At 45.4% G+C, this 23,220-nt stretch overlaps 1 protein-coding gene across 4 annotated transcripts in view; it reads right to left on the bottom strand.

Annotated features, from left to right (window-relative positions):
- Window positions 1–200: 200 nt before the first annotated feature.
- Window positions 201–23,220, bottom strand: part of ZC3HC1 (zinc finger C3HC-type containing 1) — a 23,695-nt gene continuing 675 nt past the window's right edge. Inside the window, exons 2-11 of one of the 4 annotated variants that reach the window (XM_021709271.1) lie at window positions 22,654–22,697; window positions 21,552–21,665; window positions 16,366–16,516; window positions 15,163–15,246; window positions 9,794–9,921; window positions 6,705–6,859; window positions 5,443–5,686; window positions 4,602–4,814; window positions 3,963–4,169; window positions 201–676 (exon numbers count right to left, since the gene is read on the bottom strand). In XM_021709271.1, coding sequence (XP_021564946.1) covers window positions 608–676; window positions 3,963–4,169; window positions 4,602–4,814; window positions 5,443–5,686; window positions 6,705–6,859; window positions 9,794–9,921; window positions 15,163–15,246; window positions 16,366–16,516; window positions 21,552–21,665; window positions 22,654–22,697 — 1,409 coding nt within the window. In that variant the 3' untranslated portion in view covers window positions 201–607. The remainder of the gene's footprint in view (window positions 677–3,962; window positions 4,170–4,601; window positions 4,815–5,442; window positions 5,687–6,704; window positions 6,860–9,793; window positions 9,922–15,162; window positions 15,247–16,365; window positions 16,517–21,551; window positions 21,666–22,653; window positions 22,698–23,220) is intronic. The other 3 variants (XM_008051356.2, XM_021709272.1, XM_021709273.1) reach the window with 3 other exon arrangements.

The raw sequence follows: 23,220 nt of genomic DNA, 5'->3' as shown, positions 1-23,220 counted from the left end.
TTCACCACAGCACACAGGATATCTCCTGGTGACATCAGGAAATGTCCTTGCTTCTGGTTTAAGACAGAATATGCCCCTGGACTAGAATCACAAATACACTTGAGGCTCTGCAGCCTATCTGAAAGCCCAAAGTTGAATGTGCCGCAGACGTTCTCTCCAGCCCATGAGGCATGGAGAAAAAGCTGTTCTCCAACACGAAGAATCATAACAAGTATTTTATTAGCACATAATCGTCATCTTCCAGGGAGAGAAGAGTCCTCAGAGCACTGCTCTATTTTTCTTGAAAAGAGATCCGAGGAAAAAACAACAAAAAACAACAACACTGCTCAGCACTAAAGACTCTGAAGGGTGTCAAGGTCTCGGTCCCGTGTCATGGCACCACCGTCCTCTCACTGAGCAGGCTGCTGCCTCTCACCATGCCCTGGCCCCGCCCAGAGATGGGCTCCCTCTTACGGATGCTGATGGTGACCCTGTGGCCTGGGCAATAGCGGGCTCCTTACAACAGCGCCAGGCAGAGAGCAGCTGCACGTCAGTGACCAAGAGGAAGCCAGACTCGGTTCTTCACAGCCCCTCTCGACAGCTCTCTCCAGGGAGGGCCACCGTGTCTTCAGGCTGAGCACAGAGACTCCCATTGCCGAAATATCCGGAAGACCTTCCTCGACTTTTCAGATAGACTCTGCAGGTAGAAAAGCTGATGGTTAGAGCCTCAACTCGACATAGAGACGACAGGAAGTAATAAGCAACCCAGGGCTGGGCCCGCACATGTCTCCAACATGGCCTAGATAGGCCAGGACTGTGGACCCATTTGGCTTACACTGGGCTACATGTGACATACACCTAATGTCAGACCCGACAGCTTGAAGCTGGCACTCTACCACCAGATGCTGCCCACACACACAGAACACAAGCAGCGCCTCCTCTCTTGCCTCCAGATTCTGTCTGTCGTCAGTTTTTGTTTTGTTTTTTTTTCCTGAAGCCTCACTCTGTAGCCCCAGGCTGGAGTACAATGGCATGCTCATGGCCACTGCAGCCTCGACCTGCTGGGCTCAGGCGATCCTTCCAAGTAGCTGGAACCACAGGCACGTGCCATGCCACCATGACTGGCTAATTTTTTGACTTACTGTAGAGATGAAGTCTTGCCATGTTGCCCAGGCTGGTCTCAAACCCCTGAGCTCAGGCAATCCTCTCATCTTGGCCTCCCAAAGAGCTGGTATTGCAGGCGTGAGACCCTATGTTTGGCCTATTCTCATCTTTTTTTTTTTTTGAGTTGGAGTCTCACTTTGTCACCCAGGCTAGAGGGCAGTGGCAAGCTCCTGGCCACTGCAGCCTTGACCTGCTGAGCTCCTGCGATCCTTCCGCCTCAGCCTTCCAAGTAGCCAGAACTATAGGCGTGTGCTACCACACCCGGCTAATTTTTAATTTATTGTAGAGATGAGGTCTTGCCAAGTTGCCCGGGTGGGTCTTGAACCCGTGGGCTCAGGCAATCCTCTCGCCTCGGCCTCCCAAAGTGCTGGGATTACAGGCTGAGCCACCGAGGCCAGCCCATCATCTTTTTTTGTTTTGTTTTTTTTTGAGTTGGAGTCTCACTCTTGTCACCCAGACTGGAGTGCAGTAGCCGCTTCCGGCCACCGCAGCCTCGACCTGCTGGGCTCCGGTGATCCTTCCGCCTCAGCCTTCACAGTAGCCGGAATTACAGGCATGCGCTACCATGCCCGGCTGATTTTTTTATTTATTGTAGAGATGAGGTCTTGCTGCCCAGGCAGGTCTCGAACCCGCGGGCTCAGGCAATCCACTCACCTCAGCCTCCCAAAGGCGCGGGATTACAGGCTGAGCCACCGAGCCCGGCTCATCCTCATCTTTGAAGCGGAGGATGACACTTCTGATTCACCATTAGCAGCAGACACCGGTTTTTCATCCCTGATGCTGAATTGGCCCTCAGTCACTATTTCTTATGAACAAGGATTTATAATTATGTGACACTGTGGGTTAGCAGTATAATCCAAGGCCAAGGCATGAAAACAAAGTCAAATGATCCCTAAGAACTTAAACGCTGACCTTGGTCTTCTCAGCTTTATGGTTCAGCCAGCAGAGCTAATAATAGGAAGCATCTCATTGCCACTCGCCTATGACCATGAAGGACTCTGAGATTCAGAGAAACGGTATCAAGGGAGACACAGCAGCTCATGAAAGGATAAACGTTCTCTGCAAATCAGAACATTTGTTCTCTCGACCTTTGAAAATCACAACAAAGAGCAAACACTCCACCTAGAAAGAGTTAGAGTGAGAGTACAAAGCATGTCCAGCAAGACGATCCGCAAAGTTACCTCCGGTTTCTGATATGACATTTTCATAGTTAAAAAAATATATATATTCTCTTTGTGGATGAGTTTCAGTAAAGTTCCAGGAGAGAAAAGTTGGTGCTCTCACTAATGACCGAGAGGAATTTAGCAAATGGAGTGACAAAGCTGAAAGAAACAGAAGTTGAGAAAATAGCATAAGCCCTTTTTCGACATCAGCACCCTCTACGACAGCCTCAGGAAGCTCTGTGTCGTCCAGTAACAACGGCTGTGGGTAGGTTAGAAGACAAACCACTGAACGTCCTGAAACTCAGGCCCAATCATGAGGCCAACTTTTTTCACTACAAATAAAACAAAACCCTGCGCACCTTTTTTTTAGTACGACAGTGACAGAAAGGAGTCTTTTTATTTTGAGTCAGAGTCTCATTCTGTCACCCAGGATGTAGTGAAATGCCATGATCACAGCTCACTGCAGTCTCAACCTCCTGGGCTCAGGTGATTCACCTGCTAAGCTTAGCCTCCTGAGTAGATGAGAATACAGGCATGCGCCACCATACTTGGCAAATTTTTTTATTTTTTGTAGAGATGAGATCTTACTACGTTGCCCAGGCTGGTCTCAAGTTCCTGGACTTGAGCAATTCTCCCGCCTCAGCCTCCTGAATTGCTGGGATTATAGGCATGAGCCCCTGCTCCCGGCCTTAGAGAGGAGTCTTAATAAAAACTGCTGGTACACTAGTTCTTAAAGATGTAGGCAGAGAGGATTTATGTGTCAAGATGAATTTAATCTCTATTTGAGAGGCGGGTCAAGTTTGTCTGCAAATAGTTTTATATGTTTTCAAAAGTTTTAAAACTGGAAAAATGCAAATTCCTCCCATAAAAGCATGGAAAACTTTCATCTGCCTATTTGCTAAGGGCACTATCATCCATTTTTGGACTTTCAACATCACTGCAGTTCCGACCAGGAGAGCCCTGTGGCCCCGTGAAACCAAGAAGCTGGGAATGCTGCTTGTCAGTAACTGTAGGCAAGCGTTATTTCACTTTGTCCTTGGAGGGTACAGAGCTCCAAAGCTGGAATGTTTATATGGCCACAAGGCAGATTCAAGCATGAGTCAGCAGACGAAAGACAACACTGCTGTCACGGCCCCTAACGTCCAGCCCATTACTTTTCCCTACAAACCCCCGTCTTATCTTCCCAGTGGCCGCTCACATTGGAACCTGCAGTGGCCATGGCCATGGCCATGAGTGTGGGTGGTGGGTGAGACAGAGCACCGTGCAGGCGTCAGATGGCTGGTGAGTGAGACCACCATCTTGGGCGGGACATAGACAGCCAAGGCAGCCAGCTCCACCCCACGCGACAGCCCCTGGTGGCAAAGGCAGTCACTGTCATGTAAGGCTGGAGCCGCGATGCCCGTCTGTTTCTGTGTCTGGATGCCTTTTCTACTTGGAGTCATTTTAGCTGGGAGAACAAAGGACTAATCAGAGCTCAAGGGATATTTCTTGCTGCATGGCGGAAGACTGAACGGTCCTGTGCGGTTCTCTAGGGCGAGGGCAGTGAGTCTAAGTCCTGAAGGCTGTGGGCAGGTGGGTGCTGACTACAAGGCCGGCCTCTGCTGCCCGCCCATCAACAGCAAGGGCCGCACATGAGCGGGCAGTGGCTCATCTCACCATGGGGTCCGTGTCCACCGGCTGGCTGGACTGTCCATGGGCCAGCAGGACGCCCAGCACAGCCCTCCAGCCAGGTTCTGCTGGGGCACTGGCCTCTGGCTCGGTCCCACCATTCTCCCTGGCTTCTGTGCCAAGTGTGACGTTCACCCACGGGCACCAGTCTCTGTGCTGAGAGGTGGGATCAAAGAAGCTTCGGGAGGATGCGTCCTGGAGAGGAAGGGAGATGGCTCTCAGGAGGGAGGCGCTGTGTAAGTCAGGAGGCCACGCTGTCCCCATGGAGGAGCCTCCCGGCCACCCACACCCTGTGCCCCTTCAAGCTCTACTTGTCTGTCCTCCTCCCATTGTCCTTGTTCTCTCACTCCGCTTGTGTTAAGCAAAGTGCACTCATCAGCCTTGCCCCTACCTCCCTGCTATCCCATTTGCCTCAAGAATTTATTACCTCTCTGGAATCCACCTGAAGGAATGTACTGCAAACCCTACCTGTTCCCCTTGGGTCACCTGACTGTCCCATCTTTGCACGTGCTACGTGGTCTACTCTGCTCACAGGATCAGGGAGGGGCTCACTCCTGCTCCTGTGCTGTGCGGCGAGGGCCCAGCATGCTGTCTGTGCCCACAAAGCCCACACCCAGCGGGGCTCACCGAGCTGCTGGAAGAGCAGAGGCGAGCCCGCTTGGCTCTCCGTAGGGGACTAGATGGCACTTCCAGGCCAGCAGCATCTCCCGTGCCCATGCTCCGGGTCACTGGGCGCGTTCTGGTGGTGGGGCTGGCAGCCTCAGGCTCAGGTCGCTCCACGGGACTGGAGGAGTCCCAGCTCCGAGTTCGGGAGACGATGGGACCTGGGCTCTTTTCAGCCTGAAGGAAAGGAGAGATATCGAAGTACATGAATGATATTCATGGCTAGGTTCAGAAGTATTGCAGGAAGCATGGGAAAACTAATATTTCTTTTTTTTTTGAGTCAGGGTCTCACACTGTTGCCCAGGCTGGAGTGCAGTGGTACAGTCACAGCTCACCACAGCCTTGACCTCCTGGGCTCAGGTGATCCTTCTGCCTTAGCCTCTCAAGTAGCTCAGGAGGCCTAGTTACTTTTTTGCTTTTTTTATACAGACAAGGTTTCGCTATGTTGCCCAGGCTGGTCTCGAACTCCTGGGCTCTAGCAGTCCTCCCTCCTCAACCTTCCAAAGTATACCACTACAGGCCAGAAAACTAATCTTTTAGAGTTTAATTTCAGTAAGAATTTAGTTTTTGCTTAGAAGTTTAAAGATAGAAAGATTAAAAAAAAAGAATTTAGTTTCTGCCCTGCCTTCACATGCTGCATTTCTATGATGAATCAGCTCCTCCCTGATGAGCAGAAACACTCCATGGGTCTCTGATTAATGGTGGGAAGGGTAGCCACCCTCCTGCGTCAATTTCAACTTTGCACCCACAGCACATCTGTCAAGAGTGTGTGAAGAAGTCTACCCCAAACAGGCCAAGTCCATACCTGCTCCAGGCCTGGGGAAAAGGTGACATCCTGGCTCCGGGTCATCATCCTCCGAGGAGACTCGGGCACCAGTGGGGAGCGCTCTGGCCGCCCCTCAGGGCCCAGCACAGGAGAGCTGGTCAGGCAGAAGGATGCGTCCAGGTCAGTCATGGACGACTCGATCTGCTGGAAGCCCCAGAGCCCCACCTTCCTCATGCACTGCGGACACGTCATCAGGCACAGCTGCACAGGCTCCGAAGAAGAGCTGGCAGGATGGAGAGCAGAGAAGGTTCTCAGGCACCTCTCCCAGGACTGCCATGCTGCCGAGGAGGCTCTGCTCATCTGGAAGGTCCAGGGGGGTGGGAGCCATGCTGCTTGGGCCCTGTACACTGATTCCAGGGCCCCAGCCTCACCACTTTCCACATGGTTCCTAGAGAAACATCTAGGGGTCTTGGTGTGCTCACTACAGCAAGACTATTTTGAAGGTATATTTTATAAATTTCTCCTGTCCCTCTTAAAGCTTTTCCCTGCTATTTTATTTTTGGTTTTATTTTATTATTTGATTATTATTAATGTTTTGAGTCAGAGTCTCACTCTGTCGCCCAGGCTGGAGTGCAGTGGCATGATCACGGCTCACCACAGTCTCAAGCTCCTGGGCTCCAGCTTATTCTATTTTTTAAAAATAGAGATGGGTCTTGTTATGTTGCCCAGGTTGGTGTTGAACTCCTAGTGATCCTCCCGCCTCAGCCATCCAAAGTGTTGGGGCTACAGGCGTGAGTTGCCATGCCCGGCTATGCTACCAAGAAAGCATATTTAAAATAAACCAAGATTGCTTCTGACAGTCTTCTGTCTCTGAGGGAGACTAAGCCAAACTGCGCAGCTGGAATGGAGACCCCAACACAGGGCCTGCCAGACTCCAGCTGGTGTTTCCAATGGCAGTTTTGATCAATTAAGCTGATTTTTCTCCTTCCTAAAAATAGAAAGGAGCTTATTTTTTTTCTCTTTTTAGAAAGGACCCTTACTGTTTACAAGAAACAAATTCCCAGCTAGGAGTGACAGTGTGAGAAACACAGTTCACTTGGGACATCAGGAATCCTGAGCTCTGATTCTGGTTTCTCATTAACTCTCATTATCCACCCTGGCTCCTGCCCCCAGGTTTTTCTATCTCTGTTTTTCTCACAGGAAATACCTCGTGATTTCCAAATACTGCTAGTGACACCCCTATATAAGGGTGGAACTGTGCTGTCATAGTTCATGTCTCCAGGCACAATGGGCTGACTCACCCACACGCCCAGCCACACACAGAGAGAACACAGGCAGTGACGTGGACCTGGATGTCAGAGCCTAACTTAGTCATCGTTTTTCTCTCATCAGTTCGGTGATCAAGTTCATCTTCAAGCAGGTGCAGGAGAAGGCTGATCTTGTCTTCTGTCAAGCACTACAAGGAAACCAGGTAAAACACATCAAGTTATACATAACGATGTATTCAAAAACCAGGAAATAAATATAAACATGAAGACAGTCCTCATGATAGATGAGGTTTCCTTACAGGGATCCACAGGGTTAAGGCATCCACAGAAGCTTTCTCAACTACCCCAGATTGGCTGACTGAGGACGGGGTCAGGCTTCTTGGGACTACGAAATCTTTTCTTAGTACTAAATTGTTTTCAATTTACCAGCTGCAGGTTTTCTCTAAACCCTATAAGCCTCAAACTCAAATAGTGAAAACAGATTACCATATAACTTGGCCTGACACTGAATTTACTGTTTTAAAAAATATTTTTTATTTCTAGAGATAGCTCTGTGTTTCCCAGGCTGGTCTTGAACTTTGCAAGCTCAAGTGATCCTCCTGCCTTGGTCATCCAAGTAGCTGCTGTGCCCTTGGTTCTGAATTTATTTTGTGACAGAAAAACAGAGCTTGCCAGTCTTTATTTTTGTTCTAAGAAAAGCAAGGGGGCCAGGCGTGGTGCCTCAGCCTATAATCCCAGCACTTTGGGAGGCCAAGGTAAGAGGATTGCCTGAGCCCACAGGTTTGAGATCAGCCCGGGCAACTCGGTGAGACCTCATCTCTGCAATAAATCAAAAAATTAGCCGAGCATGGTGATGTGCGCCTATAGCTCCAGCTACTTGGAAGGCTGAGGCAGAAGGATAGCCTGAGCTCAGCAGGTAGAGGCTGCGGTGGCTGCGAGCATGCCACTGCACTCCATCCTGGGCGACACAGTGAGACTCCAACTAAAAAAAAATAAAATAAGAAAATAAAAATCACGAATTAAAAAAAAAAAGAAAAAGAAGGAACTATGATAGGGTGAAAAAAATTTGCTGTGGGGACAAGATTACTTTAAAAATAGGCATTCAAGCCGGGCTCAGTGGCTCAGCCTGTAATCCCGTACTTTGGGAGGCTGAAATGAGTGGACTGCCTGAGCCCGCGGGTTCAAGACATGCCTGAGCAACCTGGCGAGACCTCATCTCTACAATAAAAAAGATAAAAAAAAATCAGCCGGGCATGGTAGCACGTGCCTGTAATTCCGGCTACTCGGAAGGCTGAGGCGGAAGGGTTGCCGGGGCCCAGTGGGTCGAGGCTGCGGTGGCTGGGAGCAGCCACTACACTCCAGTCTGGGCAACAGAGTGAGACTCCAACTAAAAAAAAAAGGCATTCAGCTGGGTTCGGTGGCTCAGCCTGTAATCCCGTGCTTTGGGAGGCTGAGGTGAGTGGATTGCCTGAGCCCGCGGGTTCGAGACCCGCCTGGGCAACTTGGCGAGACCTCATCTCTACAATAAATTAAAAAATTAGCCGGGCATGGTAGCGCACACCTGTAGTTCCAGCTCCTTGGAAGGCTGAGGCAGAAGGATCGTCGGAGCCCAGCAGGTCGAGGCTGCAGTGGCCGGGAGCGGCTATTGCACTCCAGTCTGGGCCACAGACTCAAAAAAAAGAGAAAAAAAAACACAGGCATTCAGCTGGGCGTGGTGGCTCAGCCTGTAATCACAGCACTTTGGGAGGTCGAGGCCAGAGGACTGCCTGAGCCCAAGGGTTCAAGACAAGCTTGGGCAACTTGGTGAGACCTTGTCTCTAAAAAAAATAAAAATAAAGAAAAGCCAAGCATGGTGGTGCGTGTCTATAGTACCTATAGTTCCAGCTACTTGGAAGGCTGAGGAGGAAGGATCGCTTAAGCCTAGCAGGTCGAGGCTGCTGTGGCCGTGAGTGTGCACAATGCACTCCAGCCTGGGCGACAGAGTGAGGCTCCAACTCAAAAAAAAAAAAGAATAGGCATTAGAAGTGAATAGTTTGAGGTTAAAACCCACAACAGCCCTTCTTCAACTCACCCTTGAAGAAGCTGCAATTTCCCACAGTAAAGCCTGTCTGCAAAAAATACCCACAGGATAATGAGATGGAATAGTTTCAAGGTTCAGGTGGGCTAGAGCATTTCAACATTTCCATTCATAAGAAGGGAGTTTATGATTTGTTCTCTAGCACTTTCTTTGAAAAATGGTATGAGATAAACCACATGCAGTCATACTTCACTATCTCCTGTCAAACAGCTTAACTAATAAAACGAAATTGAATTGATGCCATTTAAAGAATCATACCTAAATATTTATTTATTTGTTTGTTTATTTATTTCTTTTTAGTCGGTGTCTCACTCTGTTGCCCAGGCTGGAGGGCAATGGCAGGATCATGGTCACAGCCTTGACCTTCTGGGTCCAAGTGATCCTCCTACCTCAGCCTCCTGAGTAGCTGGGATTATAGGCTCATGCTGCCAGGCCCAGCCAGTTTTTTATAGAGGTGAGGTCTTATTATGTTGCCCAGGCTGGTCTCAAGCTCCTGTGATCAAGAAATCCTCCTGCCTCCTTGGCCTCCCAAAGTGCTGCGATTACAGGCATGAGTCACCCCACCCAGCCTGAGACTCACACCGAAACATTTAAATGGAACTTCAATAATTACTTTTCTGATGAAGACTGAAACGGTCAGCTGAGAGACAGACAAGTAGTTCTGTTCATAATAATCTGCATCCTCTTTCTTGTCATTAAAAGAAATGCATGTGATAACTGGATAGCCTAGTCAAGAAAAACTTACCAGAGGCCGGGTGTGGTGGCTCAAGCCTATAATCCCAGCACTTTGGGAGGCAAAGGCAAGAGGATTACTTAAGTTTAGGAGTTTGAGACAAGCATGGGCAACTTGGCAAGACCATGTCTCTACAATAAATCAAAAAATTAGCTGGGCATGGTGGTGCCTGCCTGTAGTCCCAGTTACTTAGGAAGCTGAGCTCAGGTTGAGGCTGCAGTGAGCCACGATCCTGCCATTGCCCTCCAGCACAGGTGATAGAGTGAAATTTCAACTCAAAAAAAAAAGACAAAAAAAAAAAAAACAACTCACCATAGTTTTCAAGTCCTCCGGCCTCAGAGAGGGAAGCTGGAGGTCCAGGTGACAAAGGCTTTGAAAACGATCCAGGAATTCACTAATGAGAATAGCAGGCTCATCCAGCGGCAACATTCCAAACCGGTCTGCAGAAAGAGCCAATGGAAAGATCACATTGGTACAAACCATTAAATACAGAAAATATTAAGAGGCCAGATACGGCGGCTTGCTCACACCTATAATCCCAGCACTTTGGGAGGCTGAGGTGGGAGGATTGCTTGAGGCCAGGAGTTTGAGACCAGCTTGGGCAGCCTTGTCTCTTAAAAAAAAAATTAGCCAGGTGTGGTGGCACACACCTGTAGTCACAGTTACTTGGGAGACTGAGGTGGAAGAATCACCTGAGCCCAGGAGGTTAAGGCTGCAGTAGCCATGACTGTGCCACTGTACTCCAGCCTGGGCCAGATTAAGACCCTGACTAAAAACAAAACAAAACAAAACAAAAAACCCCACAATACAGAGGGGCAAGGAGGTATCAGGAATCTAAAAGAAATAAGATTTACCATAAGCTGATATGGCTGAAGCGGGTGACGGGGACAGAATCTCATTATATATACTACTCTCTGTCCTTTTATGTATGACTGAAATTGTTACCTTAAGAAAAATAAAGAAAAACAAGATGGAGCTGCTGGAGGCAGAGGCTTGAGTAGGTGGCAGGATTTGAAGATCAACATTTATAGTAACTACCAAGTTTCAGACAGTGTATCGTGTGCTGAGAATAAAAAACAATGGTGGGTTCCTAAGGTCTACATGAGAAATGCAAAAAGGCTCACATTGCATGGTAAAGCCTAACTGGGGTTAGAACACATAAGGTATAAAATCAGGAAGTACACCAGCTATGCTTAAGGTGAAGATGCTGTCTGAACTCAGTCTGTGAGGAAACCTATTACACAAGATAATTTACTTTGGTGTTGCCCAATTCATCTACTGGTTATTTGGTACACCGTACAAATGCAATTGGTGGGAGGATCGCTTGAGCCCAGGGGTTCAAGACCAGGCTGGGCAACTTGGTGAGACCTTGTCTCTACAATAAATAAAAACATCAGCTGGGTATGGTGGCGCATGCCTGGAGTTCAAGCTGCTTGGAAGGTGGAGGTGGAAGGATCACCTGAGCCCAGCAGATCAAGGCTGCAGTGGCCATGACTGTGCCACTGCACTCCAGCCTGGGTGACAGAGTGAGACTCTGACTCAAGAAAAAAAAAATTAGAACAAGTAAATAATGCCGTATGTATGGCTGACAGAAAAATGTAAGTGATAGAAAAAGAATCATGTAAATAGCAAATGCAGTATAGCAATAGTTAGTCAAAACAGGGAGGTGGGGAATGAGATCAGATCACAGCTGTGTCTCTAACTCTTCCTGATTAATGGAAATCATGCAGGGTGGGTGCTTTGAAACAAGGATGGCAAATGCTGGGATTTGGTAGAGCTGGGTGGTAGATACAGAGATTTTTAAAAAATTACCATCTATACCATTTTCTATACTTGAAATATGTCAACATTTTAGAAATTATTTAAAAAGATAAAAATAAAACAAAGGGCTGCCACTGCTTTGTTAAACTCTGGTGTGTCCATGTGGCTCCTTGAGCTGCGGCCGCCATGTTTCCTGGCTTTGGCCCTTCCCCTACCTTGGGGAGATAAATCTCCTCCCTCTCTCTTTCTAATTTACTTACTAAATAAACTATATTTTCCAATCTAAAAAGATAAAAAATGGCATCAGTCTTAAAAGATGCATGATAGTTAATGGGAAAGGTGTGGACTTTAAAAAATCAAAAGAAAAAAAAAGTAGCTGGTCACGCCTGTAGCATCAGCTACTCGGAAGGCTGAGGCGGAAGGATCACCTGAGCTCAGCAGGTCGAGGCTGCGGTAGCCATGAGTGTGCTACTGCCCTCCAGCCTGGGCAACAGAGTGAGACTCCAACTCAAAAAAAAAGAAAAGCATAAGAACTAATTAGTTTGTCAGCTGGTAAATAATTTTCCTTTTGCTAGCAGGAGAAAATAGTAAATATTTTATTAAATGAAATAAAATGAAGATTAATTAGTCATACATTGTAGCATGTGCTTGTAGTTCCAGCTACTTGGAAGGCTGAGGTGGAAGAATCACCTGAGCCCAATGGGTCAACACTGGGGTGGCCGTGAGCGTGTCACTGCACTCCAGCCTGGGCAACAGAGTGAGACACTGACTCAGAAAAAAAAGAAAGAAAGAAAAAATTCAACTGAGGTTTAATAAACTGGTAACAGGTTCTCTCAGGTTTAGCAAAACTTGAGAGAAGAAACCAGGTTCCGAGAACCTTCTGGTCATCTTCTAACTTAGGGCTTGGTCCACGACTACAATACCAAGAAAGTTCAAGTAAGGCAAAAGCCTGAGAGTAAACAGAGGAGAAATTAAACTCATCATGACAATGTTTTAATGTAAGTTTAAATATGTTTCATAACTAACTTATTTGTGTATTTTGTCTTTTGTTTAAAGTGTTTGATATGGCTGGGTTTGGTGATTCACACCTATAATCCCAGAACGTTGGGAGGCAGAGGCAAGAGGACTGCCGGAGCCCAGGGGTTTGAGACCAGCCTGGGCAACTTGGCGAGATCTTGTTTCTACAATAAATCAAAAAAATTAGCCAGGAATAGTGGTGCATGCCTGTAGTTCCAACTACTTGGAAGGCTGTGGTGGGAAGGATGGCCCTGATGCCCTGAGCGTGCCAATGCACTCCAACCTGGATGACAGTGAGACTCTTACCCCCCAAAAAAAGTGTTTGATATGTTCAAAATAATCAGTCCTAGCAAATTTATAAATATAATTTAAAATGTTTCATGAAATTTAATTCAGTTTGAAACCAGCCTGAGCAAACTGGCAAGACCTCATCTCTACAATTAAAAAAAAAAAATTAGCCAGACGTGGTAGCACGCGTCTGTGGTTCCAGCTACTTGGAAGGCTGAGGCAGAAGGATCATCTGAGCCCAGCAGGTTGAGGCTGTGGTGGCCGTGAGCATGCAACTCAAAAAAAAAAATTGAATCAGTTTGTAACTACTGGTAAATGTAAGAAAAATTACCTTCAAAATTATATTTATTAAGTATACTTAACAAATGTAAGCATTAAAATGAGTGTTTAAATTTAATGGGTGTCCTTTTCTCCACATGAAATTTCACTGAATGGTACAGAACCAAACCAAGGGATAGTATAACTGAAAGGTCACACTTGAGATCTATTGAGGAGTAAGAATGTCTATGACAAGGTGGGTGACAGTAGAGAAGGGCATCTAAAGTGACTTCCAGGCCCGGCTCAGTGGCTCAGCCTTTAATCCCACCACTTTGAGAGGCTGAGGCGAGTGGATTGCCAGAGCCCACAGGTTCAAGACCCACCCGGGCAACTTGGCAAAATCTCGTGTCTACAATAAGTCAAAAATTAGCTGGGCGTGGTAACACGTGCCTGTAGTTCCAACTACTTGGAAGGCTGAGGCGGAAGAATCACTGAAGCCCAGCAGGTCGAGGCTGCGGTGGCTGTGAGCGTGCTACTGCACTCCAGCCTGGGTGACAGAGTGAGACTCCAACTTAAAAAAATAAAAATAAAAATAAAGCGACTTCCAGGTTTCTGGCTAGAACAGTGGATGGGAAGGTCAGTGCCATTTACCAAGATGGAGAAACTTTCAGGCATAAAATAAAGAGTTCCATTTTGCACATGTTGAGTTCCCAGTACCTGCAATATTATGTGAAATGTTTACAAGGTAGATGAAAATCAGAGTCAAGATCGAAAGCGAGGTCTAGATAGAAATTGGAGTTTCCCAGGTGGCAGGTGAAGTGACGAATGGGACCAAGAAGGCAAAGTATACAGTAAAAAGAGTTGGGAACCACCAACACAGCCCTAGGCAGACTAAAAATGCAGATTGTGTGCACTGGCTCAGGATGGATTTCAACCCTCACAGGACTGTTTTGTTATACAGTGAGATGGCAAGGCCAGCAGCAGGAAACCCTTATTATACAGTCATCTTCACTCTGACATTCTGTTTCTTTCTTTCTTTTCTTTTTTGAGTTGGAGTCTCACTCTGTCGCCCAGACTGGAGTGCAGTGGCTGCTCCCGGCCACTGCAGCCTCGACCTGCTGGGTTCTGGTGATTCTTCCGCTCAGCCTTCCGAGTAGCTGGAACTACAGGCGCGCGCTACCATGCCCGGCTAATTTTTTAATTTATTGTAGAGATGAGATCTCGCCAAGTTGCCCAGGCGGGTCTCGAACCCGTGGGTTCAGGCAATCCACTCACCTCAGCCTCCCAAAGCGCTGGGATTACAGGCTGAGCCACCGAGCCCGGCTGACATTCTGTTTCTTAATAATCTCTTTTCTACCACTGCTCTTCATTTCTTAGAGGTAGGCAGCAATATCTGGTTATGTTCAATCTTTTTTTTCCTCTTAGTGGTCATTTATGGAATATTCTTGGCCATCAGTACCCTGGAATTAGCCTGAGCTGTCCTATGGAAATAATAAATACACTTACATGGCACTGATCCCTGGCCAAGACCTGAAATACATGGATGAATAGTGTTGCTTTTTACCTATGAGTCCAAAGAACTTTGTACTTGGCCTTGGTGAGAGTCCCCACTTGAGGGCTTGACTGCTGGAATAAGGTGTGATCAAGACAATATTTTTAAAATCCCAGTTGAGATTATATTATGGGCTCTCTTATTCCCAAGCGTTCTGTGCTCACATCAGTGGTTCCTGACTCCTGGCAGGAAGGTGTGTCTGGTCACGGCCTCTATGTAGGGAGGGAACAGGAGCATGGACTGGATTCCAGGCCTCTGGTGGAGGCAGCCTCTGACTGTGATGACACCCTTGCCTGGCGCTGCTGTGACCATGCACCGTTTTACTGTAATCATCTGCAGATGTGCCATCACTCTAGTTGGTCCTGCGACTCTCCTGTAGCAACCCACCCCTGTTTTATTGGCATTATTAGTGCCACCAGTCATCCCGTAGAGGAATCCTAAGTGAAACACGGGATTGCTCGGTATTGCAGGAAAAGCAGAGGGTTTAGAATCAGATAAAACCAGTCATGGCTTTTCGCGAGCTGGTTTTAAGACATTTGACTCTCAGTTTGTTCACCTAAAAACTGGGTTGATAATATCTACCCCCCCAGGGCCCCTGTGAGGTCTATGTGGCTAAGCCTTTGGCATGTTGGGTGCACCTAATAAAATTGATCAATAACTCAAGTGAAGGAAGTGCTTCTTGAAAAGCACAAATAGACAAAAAGAGAAAGAAACTTCAAAGACAAGGTTTTCCCCAAGAAATAGACAGCATTCAAAATGCAGTGACCAAGGAGAAATGGGAAACGGGAATGCTCAGAACACATACCTGGAGAGGGGCTGTCTGGCCAGAAACAGAACTTCTCATGGGCAGTACTCAAGGCTTTCTTCAGCTCAGCACATCGCTCCTTATCTGAAATGCACATGGACAGCAATGCCTTCAGAAACACTATATACTAGAACAGCGACTCAGGGTACTATCAAAAATAAATTTGAAGAACCACCACATAGAGTCAAAATCCAATGATTGGCCAAGAACCTTTAAGAGCAGAGATTCAACTAAAATAAAAGTAACTAAGAAGATTTAAAAATATATGCAGGGTGTGGTGGTGCATGCCTGTAGTCCCAGCTACTCAGGAGGCTAAGCAGGAGGATCTCTTGAACCCAGGAGATCAAATCCAGCCTGGGCAACATAGCAAGACCCCATCTCAAAGTATATATACATATGAAAATATTACCTACAACAACTTAAATATTTTCCACAAGAGAAGTTCTAAATCAAGATCCTAAGATCAAGAAAGGAGATGTCATGTATCCAATAAGACAAGACATACCACAGTGTAAGCCTTCATAAAAGTCCTTTGTCACTCTTTGCCTAGAAGGATAAATTTTGGAGCAATAAAGTAAAATGCTGCTGTTAGTTACCTAGCATACATACAGTCAAGTCCTCTCTACAATAGCTAGCTTAGTTTTAAAAAGTAATGTGAGCCAGGTGCAGTGGTTCATGTCTGTCATCCCAGCACTTTGGGAGGTGGAGGGGAGAGGACTGCCTGAGCCCAGGGTTCGAGACCAGCCTGGGCAACATGGTGAGACCTTGTCTCTATAATAAATTTTAAAAATAGCTGGGCGTGGTACCTCGTGCCTATAGTCTCAGCTACTTGGAAGGCTGAGGCAGAGGGATCACCTGAGCCCAGCAGGTAGAGGCTGTAGAAGCCATGGTCATGTCGCTGCTCTCTAGTCTGGGCAACAGAGTGAGACTCTGACTCAAATAAATAAATAAATGAATAGTTAAAAAATACATAAAAAAGAAGTAATGCTTGAAGCCAATAATTAGGATGAAGACAATCGCAAATTCACCTTGTTACACAGAGGGAGAAGGGAGGGGGGAGGGGGAGGGGGAAAGGGGGAGGAGGGAACGGTACACATTCTCTGATCAAACAGAGAATCAAATAGAAGTGACTGGCTTTTTTTTCAGAACCAGGAGAGTATATCTTGGAATGTGGAGAGACATGCACCTTGTACCTCTACTTACATCTGTCAAAGTCAAAGGCTGGCTGCAGACTGGCACAGAGGAAAGCCTGGCAGCTGGAGCACTTGAGCATATCGCATTCAACCGTGACCCAGCCATATTTTGCACAGACGAGTGGCGACAGCTCGGGGGGCTTACCCGCCCATTTCAAAGAGTGTTCACATTAAGAAAAGCAACACTGCAAGCATATTAAAATGAATGCCAGAAATTCACTTTTACTCCCTTTAACGTATACAAGAATAAACACACTAAGGAGAAAAGCAAGAAGAAAGGTAGTAAACACATTTTTATAGTTTTATACCTCACAGAAAGATGAAGGCCAATGGAATAATAAGCAGAGGGAAGAAAATTACTCACTTTTTCTTGAAGAAGCATATATACTTTACATTTTTAAATGTTTATTACTGGTTGTGGGGTAGAAAACAGACAGGACCACCCATTTTCATGTGATCTGAAATACTAGGAACATACAGACACCATAAAGGCACTGGGACGTGCCTACGCAGTAAGATATGGTCAAAGTCAGGAAGAAGCATCTTCTGTCACCTGCCTATGCTCTCCTGCTATACTACACCCATCATTACCTTCTGCAGAATAAAGGCACTAAGATTAACAATATTCTTCATTATCCAAAAACTGATTGTTCGTACTAACGAGCGTGTGTGAGCCTATGTGTTTTAAACAGCTAAGAGTATCTTAAGTATGTTCTTGGGAAGGTGTCCTAAACATTTACTGCTCCTTAACATCCAACACACAGCTTTTTATATCTTACCTAAAGAGCACTTATTTTATAGCCCAAAGGAAAAAAAAAGGATAAAACATGGACAAGGAAAGTTCTAAATTTTTATAACGGATATGGAATTTGAAAAACATTTCAAGCTGGGCTCGGTGGCTCAGCCTGTAATCCTGCGCCTTTGGGAGGCTGAGGTGAGTGGATTGCCTGAGCCCGCGGGTTTGAGACCCGCCTGGGCAGCGAGAACCCATCTCTACAATAAATCAAAAAAGCAGCCGGGTGTGGTAGCTCACGCCTGTAACTCCGGCTACTCGGAAGGCTGAGGCGGAAGGATCGCCGGAGCCCAGCAGGTCGAGGCTGCGGTGGCCGGGAGCGGCCACTGCACTCCAGTCTGGGCGACAGAGTGAGACTCCAACTCAAAAAAAAAAAAAAAGAAAAGAAAAGCATTTCAGCCAGGTAGAGTGGCTCACGCCTGTAATCCCACTACTTTGGAAGGCTGAGGTGGGAAGATCACTGGAGGCCAGGAGTTCAAGACCAGCTGGGCAACATGGGGAGACCACATCTTCACAAAAAAATCAGCCAGGCATGGTAGCATATGCCTGTGGTCCCAGCAGGTGACTCCCTCGACCCCAGGAGGCTGAGGCTGCAGTGAGCTATGATTGCTCCGCTGCTCTCCAGCCTGGAGACCCTATCTCTTAAAAGAAAGAAAGAAAGAAAGAAAAACATTCCAATATCAGCAAAAGAAGAATGAAGGCCAGAAAATAAAATGTAGATATAAATGTTAAAGGAGAGGGGATTATTTAGAATAAAAGTAATAGAACCATTTAACTAGCTTAAGTTTAATAATTATCATATCCAAAATGGTATCAATTTGCAGCAATGAGAAAAGGAAATGGATCTAAACACTGAATTAAGAGCAGGATATAATATAAGGACCAACAGTGGAAAGGTGGTAAAAACGCCTTCCCCTTCCAGAGCAGTTCAACCCCAAAGCCACTGGGTGGTGAGAAGGAAGATGTCTGTGCCGGGAGGGTGAAGGCAGTGCTCAGCACCAGGTGCCAGAACCAATGCGCAGGTCAGAGTGTCCTGGCAGGGCTGCCCAGTGTGGGAGGCCAGGGCCTGAGCGGTGCAGAGGGGTCATGCAGGGAAGGGGATGGAAGTGCAGAAAGGGGAGATGGAGGACACACAAGGAGATGGGTCAAAGCTGCAAACACCGAGGAGGCAGCGCAAGCAGGTTTCACCATGGAGAGCCATGGGAGACGGTTGCAGAAGAAAGCTAGAAGGAATCCGTGGGGTAGGGCTGGAATTGGAGATGCCATGAACCCATGGTTTTTTTAAAATACAGAGATAAATACAGAAATAAATGTAGATGCAAATGTGTATGGAGGGATGCGAATGTAGAGGGAGGGATGTGTGTGTACATGTATGTGTGTATTCCCTAGCTTTTTCCTCTGAAAAGCCTGAGAGCGTTGGTATCCCAGTAGCTATGAGTTCACCTTGTATCCAGATATTGGCTTTTAAATAACATTCTCCACTGAAAGCACCAAGAATCCTTGGAGAAATGGCTGCTTCCAGAAAGCAATAAACAGATCAAAGAATTATGGGGACATGTCAAAAGGATACCAAAGCCAATGTGAAGAGGATCCTCCTGACCAGATCAGGAAGCATCAGAATCTACAGTGATTGCAGAGGACTATAACCCACTGAATAAAAAGGACGCCATGCGTCCATGCTGCCACAAACACACACATTCCATACAGTCAGACAAGGGAGAGGATATTTACATACTTTCAAAGAACTTCCCACAAAATGCTTTTTAATATCAAAGGAGGAAAGAATTGAGTTATTTTATAACGGAAAAGTATGGTGGACACTCCCGTAGTCAAGTGATCAAAATGATCATCACCACAAAGGGAAAAATTAAAATCATATGCTGATAGGATGCAATGAAAATGCAGCATCATTTCATGACACGCCTACATCTAATCGTAAGGAAACATCAGGCAAATGTGCATTGAGGTACACTCTACACAATGATCAGCCTGTAACCTTCAAAAGTATCAAGTTCATGAGCTTCAAAGAAAACTTGAGAAAATGCTCCAGATTAAGAAGACTAAAGCAACATGACAACTAAGTGCAATGTGTGCTTCTCCACTGGATCCATTTGCTATAAAGATGTTATTAGTACAAATGAAGAAAAACCTGGGGTCTGAGAAGATACTAGTAACTCATCAATGTCAATTTCTCGACTTTGATGGTTGTATTCTGACTATGTAGGACAAAGTCTCTGTTTGTAGGAAATATATGGAAATAATGTAGCATCATGTTGGCAGCACTTCCAAATAGCTCAGGAAAAAAGTTTTTTGTAACCTCTGTAATCTTTCTGTAAATCTGGTAATTGTTTTTAAATAAAATTTTAAAAATCACTTTAAAAAAATACCAGCTGGGCCTTTCAGTCCTTGCACATGGAGAACAAAGTCTTGGAGAAAGGAGGACTTGCGATGGTCCTACTATTTCTTTGCCTTCAGTCTCTGCTCCTTTACAGAGCTACCTACTATGCCACATTGGGACAGAGTGTTGGCCAGTTCGCAAACTCTGCGGTCTATATGTAGGAGCTGCTACAAGAGCCCAGGAAAAAATCTGCCATTTTCAGTGGAAAACAAGTGGTAGTTACTAATTATGATGGCTTTGTACTTTGAATCTGATTTGCTACAGCCTTCCTTATAGTAAGGCACCAACTGCTTAAGACAGGAAGATGTTTTAGTTCATCCATGATACAAACATGAAGATTGCTCTCAGAGGTATAATAATCTCTTTGAAAAATGGATATATTCTTGTACTCCTATAGCATACGAGGCATGTTTATGACAGGAATATTTAATGTCTCTTCTCTGAAATATGCAATGTGATCACTGGCATGTGCTTGCTTTATTTGAGTAATATTCCAGGATTCGTTTCTTGATTTTAAAAAAATGTTTATGATTTAGCTTGATCCTGAGATTGCATTTAATTTTTAATTCCTAAGTCAGGACCTTGTTAATGGTTTATGTCACAAAAAAAGAAATGGGCCGGGCGCGGTGGCTCACACCTATAATCCCAGCACTTCGGGAGTTCGAGGTGAGTGGATTGCCTGAGCTTGTAAATTCGAGACCAGCCTGGGAAACTTGGCGAGATCTCTTCTCTACAATAAATCAAAAAATTAGCTGGGCATGGTGGAGCGAGCCTGTAGTTCCAGCTATTTGGAAGGTTGAGGTGGAAGGATCACCTGAGCTCAGCAGGTTAAGGCTGCAGTAGCCGGAAGCATGCCACTGCCCTCCAGCCTGGGTGACAGAGTGAGACTCCAACTCAAAAGAAAAAACAAAAAACAAAACAAAAAAATCAACAAAAAAGAAATGGAAATTAAAACACACACACACACACACACACACACAAAACCACCAGAAGCTACCAAAGACTTCCAAAAAAGCAAATTACTGCACAAGCTTTCCAGGTGGCTCCTGCTTAACGGTATTCCTGCCCTGGTATAATGCCCATATCCTGAGTGTGGCTGGTCTAGTGACCTGCTTCTAATTAAAATATGACAAAAGTGATGGGATGTCACTTCTGAAATTAGGTTGCAAAATGAGTCTGACTTCTCTCTTCTCACTCTGCCAGCTGCCAAGATGTAAACTGTCCCAACAGGCACGCAGCAAAGGATCAAGGGAAGGCTCTGGCCAATGGCCAGCATGGCACTTAAGTCTTCCCATAGCACATGGAACAAATCCCGTCAACAAACACATGACTGAGCGTGGAGCGGACCCTTTTCTCAGCGAGCTTTGCATGACAGCACCCACGCTAGCCAACCTCGACAGCAGCCTGAGAGACCCTGAGCCAGAGGACTTGGCTAAACTGTGCCTGATTCCTGATCCACAAAAATTACGAGATAAAAATGGTTGCTGTTTTAAGCCACTAAGTTTTAGGGCAATTTGTTAAGCAACAATAGATAATACACAAAGAAAAATCTAGAAAGAGATAGTATAGTAGTATAGTCTCAAAAACATTAGACTATAATCCTGGGTCTGCCATTTGGTAACAGGTTTATCTTGGGCAAATCACACAGCCTACCCAAAACTGTTTCCTTTTCTGCAAAATGAATACAATAATAATAATCATACCTATTTTCATAGGTTTAAGGTGAAGATCAAGCATGACACTATATGTGAAAACATCTTATACACAAATATCAGTTACTATTTCTTCACTCAGGCTTGTAGTTTTTCCTCCAGTAAAAAGAAGAGGTTAGAAAATCTCAAATTCCCTTTGAGGAATAATATTATATGCTGATTTTCTTATAAAATTTCTTACCAAGGTTGATTCTTACATTTAAAACATCAGAATAAATGGTGAAGTAGCTGAGAGGAATAATAATTCCAGGAGTAAGGAGAAAGCACAACTCATAGGAACTAAAAAAGGATATGGAAAATGTTTCCACTCTGCTAAAGAAGGCTTCTTTGCTTGTAGATTCCAATGGAGGCTGTTCTGGTTGGGGTGATCCATTAACTGGCTGGGATGTGGCAGATGTGTCCTTCCTATAGAAGGTGACAAGACTGTTGGTAATCCTACGGTACCACTCTGCTTAAATGTTTTGTATCTAGCTTCCATTCACCAACACTGGACTTCAAGCTTCCTAAAAATCATTTTAGGACCAGGCACAGTGGCTCACGCCTGTAATCCCAGCACTTTGAGAGATGGCGGCAAGAGGATGGCCTGAACCCACGGGTTCATGACCAGCCTGGGCAACTTGACAAGACCTCTTCTCTACAATAAATCAAAAAATTAGCCAGGCATGGTGGTGTACACCTGTAGTTCCAGCTACTTGGAAGGCTGAAGTGGAGGGATTGCCTGAGTTCAGCAGGTTGAGGCTGTGGTAGCCGTGATCATGCCACTGCACTCCAGCCTGGGTGACAGAGTGAGACTCCAACTCAAATAATAATAATAATAATAATAATAATAATAATAATAATAATTTAGTCATTTCATTCTTCTGCATAATATTTTCAATGGTTTCACAATATTTACTAAATAAAACCCCAAATCTTCATCCTGGTATTTGAACTCTACAGTTTAATCATACCCAAGTTTCAATCAACTTCTACACTACAGTCCTTCATTAATACTGGCAAATTATTCTCCTAGCTCACTCATTGTTCTCCAAAAGCATTTTGTCTAACTTTAGTAACCACAAAATAAGATTCAAGGCTTCAGGTATGCATGACACAATTTGAACCTCCTTAGAAATTAAACTTTTAACAGAAGAAAAAAATAAGTTTGGAATTTGTACCTGGGTCCACCCTTGATAGCCCTCCTAAAAAAGAACCAGTTAGAAAACTCAAATCAAAGTAAAAATCTTTAGGAAATTTCATGAAAAAAAAATCCAGAGAAAAAATCAGCAATTATTTTTCAGTGAAAAGCAGTTCAACAGCCCCTGGGGTGGGGATTGGAATTGCTTAAAGACAAGAGTTATTTTAATAAAAATAAGTTACACCTACAATTATAACTCAAAAGTAGTAAATTTATCCTAAGAATCTCAGAGATTCATAGAGCATCTCAGGGATGTATGATTCTTACAAAAAGTTTAGAGGATTCATAAACTTGAATGGGAAAAAATGACATTTATTTCACTAATCCAGGTAGTGAAATGAAGGCAAAAAACCACAGTGGTATTAGCAGTACCCAAGAATTTGTCACCAAAGTAAGGATTTTTCTCACGTTTTGGATGTGGCACATGCTTTGAAATAACACTTATGCTCATCACTAATTCAAAATTATGGTAGGCACTAGATAGCCTGGTAGATATTATGCACTCTTTTATAAAAAAATCATGTCACTGCATAACTTTTTCTTAGTGTCACTATCTTGATAACCACATCCCAACGCCATTAGTTTCCTTTAAAATTCTATGTAATTTACTTTAAGCATGCATTCACTGATTGATTGGTTGAGTCGGAAGTCTCACTCTGTCGCCAAGGCTGGAGAGCAGTGGCATGATCACGACTCACCGCAGCCTCCAACTCCCGGGCTCAGGCGCTCCTTCTGCCTCCGCCTCCAGAGCAGCTTGGACTACAGACGCGCGCCACCACGCCCGA

Source organism: Carlito syrichta, unplaced genomic scaffold (assembly GCF_000164805.1).
Source record: "Carlito syrichta isolate Samal-C Ts95f unplaced genomic scaffold, Tarsius_syrichta-2.0.1 Scaffold170032, whole genome shotgun sequence".
Classification (NCBI taxonomy): Eukaryota; Metazoa; Chordata; class Mammalia; order Primates; family Tarsiidae; genus Carlito; species Carlito syrichta.
The sequence above is the reverse complement of the archived record's forward strand: the minus strand, read 5'-3'. Positions and strand labels throughout refer to the sequence as shown.